This window comes from Chaetura pelagica, unplaced genomic scaffold, assembly GCF_000747805.2.
Source record: "Chaetura pelagica isolate M959 unplaced genomic scaffold, ChaPel_1.0 scaffold585, whole genome shotgun sequence".
NCBI classification, from domain to species: Eukaryota; Metazoa; Chordata; class Aves; order Apodiformes; family Apodidae; genus Chaetura; species Chaetura pelagica.
The window spans coordinates 231,806-240,724 of record NW_009953404.1 but is presented as its reverse complement, the minus strand read 5'-3'; the positions used below and the strand labels follow the sequence as shown (position 1 = coordinate 240,724).

At 45.0% G+C, this 8,919-nt stretch overlaps 1 protein-coding gene across 1 annotated transcript in view; it reads left to right on the top strand.

Moving 5' to 3' along the window:
- Positions 1–8,919, top strand: part of KDM2B (lysine (K)-specific demethylase 2B) — a 112,113-nt gene that overhangs the window by 87,420 nt on the left and 15,774 nt on the right. Inside the window, exon 13 of the mRNA XM_009998406.1 lies at positions 6,660–6,884. Within this exon, the coding sequence (XP_009996708.1) occupies positions 6,660–6,884 (225 nt within the window). The remainder of the gene's footprint in view (positions 1–6,659; positions 6,885–8,919) is intronic.

Genomic DNA, 8,919 nt, shown 5'->3' with positions numbered 1-8,919 from the left:
CCTCCGCCGGGGGCTGCCCGGGGCGCTCGGCCTCGCCCGCGGGGGGCAGCGGGAGTTCGGTACCTCCCAGGGCCCCGCGCCCCGGGGAGGCGAGTGCGCCCGGAGTGTGGGATTCTGCCCCTCTGCTGGGGGGGGGCTTCCAGAATTATTGGGTTTTTTCTAATAAGATTCCTCAAATAGCTGCGAGGGGCTGCAGGACTTGAGAAGAGAGTCTGATGCTGAGCCTGGCTACCTTGTCTTAGTTTGATTTATAGCCAAAACCTCCTTTCCGTTCCCAGGGACGAGGGATGTCGAATAAAGAGAAGGATGTGTGCTGAAATGAAAAGAGAACTTTTATTAATACTTCCAGGGATTATTCTCTGAGTGGGTTTGTTGTTGTTTTTTTTTTGCTGTGGGGTTTTGTTTTTTTGTTTGTTGTTGTTTTTTTTCTTGTGGGGGGGGAGGAGAATAAACTTCTTAAATTTATAAAGTAATCTGTGAAAAATAATCCAGAACATGTGTTCTGGGTTGGTTTTTAGTCTCTAAGAACTGCCTGAGCAATTAAAAATGCACCAGAAATAGAATTAAACGTGTGTATGCGATTTAAACATAAACCTGATAGTTTTGTTCATCACTCAAGGTGGTTGGGTCTTTAAAATCATTTGCTTTTAGAGTTCATAGGTAGGCCAGGTGTTGAGTCTCTTCTCCAAAACCCAGCTCATTTCTAATAACTTTACTGTGTTCTGCTTCATAGTTGCACCAAGAAAGCAGGGCCGAAAAGGAGTTGAGGGCAGTGTGCCCTGGGTGCTCCCCAGGGATGGTGGATCTGGTGTGGAAACCTTGAGAGAGATGTTGATGGGCTGCTGTGACCTGGTGTAGTGCCAGTTCAGGAACCTACGTTGGGCCTTAGATGTGTTAACTTTATTTAATTCTGGCGATTGTGCAAACGTGCAGGCCTGTGCTACTGCTTGATTCACTGCTCAGCTCCTGGGTAGTTAACCTGGTAGTTAAAATGTCCCAGCCCTTTTCCTTTCCTTAAAGGTTGTCCCACACCAGGCCTTTTCCATTTCCCCCCCTCTGTTTTGGTGGGTTGCTGTAGACTTTTAAAAAAGAGCTCGTGGTTAGGAGAGCAGATTGGTCTCAGCTGCATTGTACCAGCTGTGAAAGAGCTATTGGAGGTGCTGGTTCTTGCTGGATTGATTTGGAAAGTTGGCTGTGTTCTGGGATTCTTCAGCTCTTCAAAAGCCCGAGGCTTGATAATGGGTTTATATCTTAATAGTTTAGAGCAGAAATTAATTCAAGAAAGTGGAGGGTTATCTTGTGTGATTTCTTAAAAGAAAGTTTCATACTAAATGATAATGCTGTGACCTGTGGAGTGTTGGGTTTTTTTGTTCAAAACTGGTCCAGGGATAAAAACCTTCATGTGGTTCCAGCTTTTATTTTCACACAAGTCCACTTTAATATGTGTAGTTTCTATATTTTTCTACATGGGATGTGTCAAATCAGTATCACAGAGCTTTTCTACTGCAAATAGGCCCTGGTATGTAACAGGTGAAGAGCCTCAGCTCTACAGGTGTAGCTGAACAGCACAACTTCAGTGCTTTGGGTAGAAGCTGAGGGTTTTGTCACTCAAACTTTTCTTCTTTCATTCCTGTCTCCCTGTGGGACACGTCCTGCCTGGTGCTGGCTGTGGGGAGGGCAGCACCCTGCTGCAGCCCACCCGCCTTGCTGGGTCACTTGAGGTGGGAAATAGTCAATTTCTGACTGTGAAGCCAAACTTCAGCATGTGTAAACAAGCTGAGAAAAATGCTTCTGGGTCGGGATAGAGAGATTTGTCCTGAGGTAGTGATAAGAAGGAGAGCTACATTTGCACAAGGTGCCTCAAGTCTGTATAACTTACTGGTGGCTTTCTTTTTAGGAGCTCATACTTTGGATGAAGCTTATCTTCAGAAGCATATTTTTTGCCAGTGTATCTTATTCCACCCTCCAGGCCTAACTTCTGCCTCCTCACCACCAGAGGAAAATAAATGGGGGCACTTGCATTGGCACTGACATGCCATTTTATCACACCCTAAACAACATAGTTATGTTGGCAGAAAAACTGCTGGAGTGTCTCTTAATGCCCAGATCAACCTGCCAGGTATAAACTTTTCTGTTTACTTGTGGGAAACTGAACTGTTTATTCACTAGTGGAGCTCTTGTGTGGTCACCTGGCAATGGTGACTAGGAACGACATGGCTTTTTGCAGGAGGATGAGGAATTTTTTAGGTATGAATTGGAGGAGATAATGGCTATGAACATCTAGAGAGGATTGATCCTGCTAGGGGGTGGCTGGGCTTGAAAGTCTTCCACCATCTTGCTCTTTCCTTCTGATGCTCCTTGCTTAATGGGAGACCTTGGACTTGCCTCACAAGACACCTCCACCTTGGCGTGAGTGTCAGTGATGGGTGATGTGACTCTTGCAAACTGTCCCTGCTAGAGGAAAACAACTCTCCTGGTGTTTGCACGTGCAGATTTTTGGGTCTACGTATGACCCATAGTGTTGGCTTCCACTCTTCAGTTAACACAGCTTTTAAGGATGTTATTGGCATCTGTGATTTTTGTTGTCTTAAACTAGCTTCCCCCTTGTCCCCACTGAATTCCTGCAGTCACATCACACCTGTCCTTTCTTTCTTTTTCCCCCTTAAGTTCTTCCTTTGACAAAGGTTTCTGTTAACAGTTGAAGACATAAAAGAGTTTACTGCTGAATTGTTAACTTGGTTGTGATTATTTAGTGCAAGATGGTGTGTGTGCAACAGGCTGTCAGCCTTGCCAGACAGTTTAGTGGCAATCCCCCTATTTTAGGGTTCATGTAGAGTTAATGACAGGGTCTCTTTCAGAGAAAGTTAAAGTTACTTTGGTTCTCAGTCTACCTCAAAGCAGTGAACCCTATAGATGTAAGAAGTCTTGAGTTCTATGCAGTGGGTACAGAAACTGTTCAGATTGTACTTGGTTAGGAAGTGAAGTACTTCAGGGTCTCACTGGGCTGGCCACATGATGGGCCCTCCAGAAGAGCACTGCTCATGTCCCTGGATTTGTCCCTGGGAGATGCTGAGTCTGAAGTTATGATACAACACTACTGGCAGCAGTTTCAGCAGGTCCCTGAAGCTGAGTGGTGGAATAAGACCCATGCCCAGCTAAAGACCACTTGCAGAAGAGCTAGTTTGCAGGCTGCAGGTTTTGTCAGCCTTTCTTTTGGGACAAGGACCTCCTTTCTCCTGGTCTTGGTCTCAGTATCAGCTAGTTTTCCTTTCCAGAGCAGAGGAGTTTGATCTGTGAAGTTGCCTAGTGACAACTCAACAGAGCCCTGTTTCTGTTGGGATAGCAGCTGGGGAACATCAGCACCTACTTAATGATGCATTTAACAGCTGATACCTCTTGTAGTGTTGTCTCCAAAGCTTATTACTCTCAGTATTCTTGTTTACCTGAGATCTTTTGAATTATTCTTTACAAATGTGAAGGTTAGAAATCAGTTGCTGTACATATCAAAGTTGTGATTCTGTTGCAGTTAAGAACTGTGCTGGGCAGAGGACCTTAGTGCCTCTGCTACTTCTGACCCTGGTGGTGGTGGGTGGCTTTCAGTGACTGCTGAGCAGGGAAAAGATCTATGGCAAAAGTGTGTAAGGTACCTGTAAGCAGGCAGGGAAAACTTCCCAGCAGCCCAGTGCTTGTCCATTGCCAAGCTAAACTAATGCTCTCAGTAGTGACTCTTCCAGGTAGCATTTCCTAAGGGTTTGTTTAGAGTTGGAAGTGTCATACCTGGGCTTGTTCTCAGGTCGACACAGCTCTGTTGGAGAGGTTGGAATTGCTGATGACCCACCACCCAGTCCCCTAATTGTCCTCCACCTGGAGTGCTATTGAATTCGGTGGGGTTTGAAGGAGCACCTGAAAATCAGTTTGCAAATTTGTCTCCTTCCTTGTCTGAGGAGTGGATGTATTTAACCACTCTGGTGTGGGAGGGTGATCCCAAATCCATAATTTGTGTTCATAGTGATGGCATTTGATGGCCCAGGTTTACTCCCAGTGCTGTGTCTGTGCTGCAGAGCTGTGCAAGGAGAGGGGCAAATTACAGTACAGAGATGGGAACAGGAGCCGGGTTGGAAATGTCTACCTAGTTTTGATACCAGGGTTGGTACGTTGTAAAACTGCAGTCTGAACTGGAAATCCTGCAGCATCTCTTCACTAACATCAACCTGGAATTTATCTGGCTGTCCGCCATGCGCTAAATAAACCCCAAGTCATCTTGGAGGCTCCTTCTACCCCTTTGAATCCCAGCCCCTTTCTGGGATAACAACCCACAGGCCAGGTTTTCTTCCATGGAGACTTTAGCGGCCACTTTGGAGCCCCTTGAAACTAGATACTAGTGGGAATTCCTGCAAGGCCTCTCCAGTCTTGCTGGCTGCAACATCCTGGAGTGAAAACACGGCTTGGATTGAGGATTGGCCGGTTGGTGAATTAGCACAAACCAGCTAGTTACAGCTTCTTGGATTTCCTAACAAGCAGTGAAGAGATCTTGGTAGGTTAGAAATGCTACATATAGCCAGACCAGATATCTGTACCTCTGCTGTGTGGTGATATGTAAGGAAATCTGAGTTGTGTGGTGTGCTCTGGCTTGCTTTTGTACCTTCATCTTCCTGCCTTTTTTTTTTTTTGGTAAGGATTCTCAAATTCTGTTGTTGAATGATGCCTTTTTACTGCTTGCATCTTTGCAGTGTCCTGGCACTGAAGACACTGTCCTCAGAATTAGGACTTGGCTCGTATTACTCTGGCATAATCAGGAGTTGTCTTTCAGCTGGAAAAGTACCGAGTTTGATTTTTCCTTGAAAGAGATCCTTAAAAAAGATCATTCTCAGGGTGTTGTAACTGGTGTTTGTGTTATTAAAAAAAACCTTAATCGTGCTTAGGCTGAGTGGGAAGGAGTCAGATGCTCACGCAGAATCATGTATTTTGGTTTAACTCATTCCCACTGATGTCTGGCCTTGGGTTCCTATCTCTTGCTTCCCTTGCTAGTGGAAGGAGAGACTAGTAGAGAGAACGGAGGAGTGATTCATGCTGAGGAAGGAAATTATCTCTTATCTAGGTTGCCTCTAAGCCAGTCTTGGCAGATCTGACTTTATCCTTGAGAGGCTGAGAAGTTGGTCTAAAAGGTAAATATTTATTCTTTAGAGTGTCTGAAATTGATCTGAAACCCCAGCGTCTGGTGCAGTTGCCGATGGGAAGGAAGCTTCACTTGTCTGTGTTCACACAGCACAGAACGATCCATCCTGCCAGCAGAACACAAACTGGCTGAAATTCGTGTCACCTCATCGACTAAGCGATGTTTTCTCCCACCTCAGTTATGATAGTAGGTCTGTGGGAGAGAAAGCTAAGAAGCCTGGCTCCTGGCTGTCATGCTCTCCCAGCACTGAGGTTCCTGGGATGGAGACTTAAAATACCAGCACCTTTCTGCTTCTGAAGAAAGCCACTGTAGATTTGCTAAGCCAACTGGGAGGAAGATTAAATACTTGGCAATGTGGCTTTTCTTCAGGGTTATATTGTAGGACACTTAAAGAAGCTTTTGTAGAATGTTTCCATATCCTTTCTTTTAAAAACTGCAGTGGAAATTCTACATGGCTTCCTGTAGCCAACCTGCCTTTGCCTTGGTGATTGCCCAGAATTCAGCTGGAACAGAAAGTGAAACTGGCTGGCCTGTTGGTCATATGCTGAGATGTGCAGAAAGTGTAAAAATTGTATAAATGCTAAACCAGATGAGCTTTGTAGTCTTACTGTTATCATCTTTATGGAGAAAGCTGTCAGTGGTAAGAAAGAGCCAAGCCAGTTCTTGCATAATTAGTCCAATACAATTACATGGTATTTAGTGATGTTTGGCTTGAACTGTAAGTTCCTATGTTTGACAGGGAGTTTCTGATGGGAAAATGAAATTTAGATAGATATCCGGAGTGAATATGTTGCAGTTAACTTAATAATTTAAAATCTTCTAATGTTCCTTTGGCTTCTGTCTTAAAGGTCATTGAAATCTAGACCTGGGATGCCCTTTCTAGCCTCTGCACAGCATCAGTTAGTGGTCTATTTTTGAGCACTTTCTAGTATTGGATATGAACCCTGCTTTGGAAGGGTTTTGTAGTATTTGTGGTTTATTTCCTACTTTATCACTTGGCAGTAGCTCATACCCTCCTGGTTACTGTGGCTTGAGCTATTGCTGCTGAATGTTTCTCTGCTGTGCCTAACCTCAAAATTGCTTTTGCTGCCTCCTTGGATTCATCCAGCAGAGGAAAATAGACCTGACTTAACCTGAGCACGATTCTTGGAGTTCTCCCTGGCCCAGAGCTCAGCGGTGGTGCAGAACGTAGCTTGAACTAAGCCAAGCACATCACCTGGGACTTGGTCCTGCATTGAGCTGTGCATATATTGATTCTGCATGCCCTCCTGTTGAAGTAGGCTTGCTATAGCTTTGGGATCCTCCGTTATGGTTTCTTTGTAATTTTACAATGTGTCTCTTCCTCTAAAGGCAGCAGGGCTCCCAGAGCTACTGCAGGGATCTGCCGAGTGTCGCTCTGATACCCCCATCAGTGCCACGTCGAGGAAGTTCTGCAGATGGTAAGTGGGACATGCAGTTAACCTTGTGTGTCTGGCTCTTTCAGAACAGGGCAGTGGGTCGGCCCAAAGGGAAGCTGGGCACTGCCTCTGCCGTGAAGCTCGCGGCGAACCGGACCACGGCAGGAGCGCGGAGGAGGAGGACGCGATGCCGCAAGTGCGAAGCGTGTCTGCGGACAGAGTGCGGCGAGTGCCACTTCTGCAAGGACATGAAGAAGTTTGGGGGGCCTGGCAGGATGAAACAGTCCTGCATTATGAGGCAGTGCATCGCAGTAAGTGTGCCTGTTGCTACAGCTCATGTTGGAGGTTTCTTTATCTGTGTCTCCTGGTGACAAGGTGTGGAACTGAGAACTCTTGACTAGTCTTAGTGCATCGGGCAAATCCCTGCCCTCTCAGTTCAGATCTCATCTTGTCATCACATTCTGTCTTCCCCTCATCTTAAGCCAGCACACTCCTAAAAGTAGCATGGCTTTCATTCTCCATAGTACAGGAGGTAAATGGGGAGAGGGTCAGTAGACTGGAAATTGGCACCCAAATCACACTGTTATTCTAGGACTTGGGGGAGAATAGGAAGAGTGCAAAGTTCTGCCTTGCAACCATCTCTACCATCTTAACTACTTAACTAGCTTGAGAGATGGAGAACTCTTTGACTAATATCTTCCAAGATTTTGGCATGGGTGATCCCAGCCCCAGGCTTCTTGAAATCTGAATTTCAATTTGTTTGCTGTTACGTAGGCTTATAGGAGAGGGTTTGATCCAGGGGAGCCAAAGAGCCATAAAGACAGGGTCTTTTTGGGAAATGGAAATAGCTGTTGGGGGATGATCATTAGAACGGGGCAAGCAGGCAGGCAGAGATGGTTTCTTGGGCTCCTGTGGTACATTGCATAGAAGCTTTTTGAGTCATAAGCAGTAGCTTTCTATTGAACAAATATTGACAGGTCAATCTTCCATTAACTTGCTTAAGCAGCTCTTGAATCTGTTGCTTTCATAATGACTATTGTGGAGCTTCTGCTCAGATCTTGTGTCTGCAGTGCCCCCACAGAAGGGTAGAAATTAGCTTTAGCTTTTCTCTTAATTCTTTGGAAGGTGTTGTTTATGCTGTTGTTAAGGGTTTGGTTTTCTCTTTTGTTTTATTGTTGTTTTTTTTAAGAAAGGAATGTTGTTTATTCATAAGTGAAGTATCACCCCATCTATACTGATTTCTCTTAACTCTTGTTACAATTTCTTTCACTTAGGGTTGTGGGGTTTTTTCTTTAATTCTGCTGAGGAAACTGGAGGCATTAAACAACTTGTCATTAAATGACACTGATAAGAAACTGATAAGCACTTCAGGCTTCCCGTAGTTGCTCCTGGTAGCTCACTCCATGTCCTGTTCTAAGCCATGACCTCCTCTTGACACAGGATTGGATTCAGCTCTGCTGGATCTTTCAGTAAAGTACACAGAATATCTACCTTTCCACAGAGCGCTTTTGTAGCTCAAGTGTCTTTTCTTTGAACACTTGATTTCCTGGAGTGTGTCATGAATTGAACAGCATGGATGAAGAATTTATTATTCTCCAGGGGGAAGAAATAGTGAAATCATGCTGCCTTTTTAGTGGAGGGATTAAATTAGGGCTGCAGTGTGCTTTCTTGTCCTGACTGATGAAGGAAACTTTCATACTAAGCTGTTTCTCTCTTGATGCACAGGCTGAGCCTTTTGGAGATGAACTAGGTTCTCTCCTGGCTGAGTGTAGTCATCCCGTCTCTTCTGTTGAAGAAGTATTTTTCTTGGTATCTGAAATGTGATATCCAGGAGCTGTGGCTAGAGCACAGGACTTAGTACCTGGGGCACTCTGGTTCCTTGTCCCACCCTTGCATGCACTCAAGAGGACATCTCTGCCCTTCATAGGTTCCTGTTCATGTAGATGGCAGGGGCAGTACTGCAGACCTTTTGAGAGCAGCAAAAGCACAGAAAATTAACAAGTGGAACTGTTGTTACTTGTAATGGTGCTCTACGTTTCTATAAGCAATCCTATTGGCTTTATTCTTCTTCATTACGTTCTCTAGCAATTGCAGTAGCAATATATTGTGGTACCTATCCAGCAGCTTCCACCAACAAGAAACCAACCCAAAACACTGAAGCATGGCTCTGTGGAAGTAATGATCCCTACAGTTCTGGGATTGTGCTTTCCTCTGGTTAATAACTTCGACAATATTAACTAGACACAGACTTTCATTAAACTCAGAGCCTTAAGAGAGCATGTACTGCTGTTCAGAGAACAGGAAACTCCTTTGCCTCACTGGTTCAATCAGGAAGAGAAGCAGGAA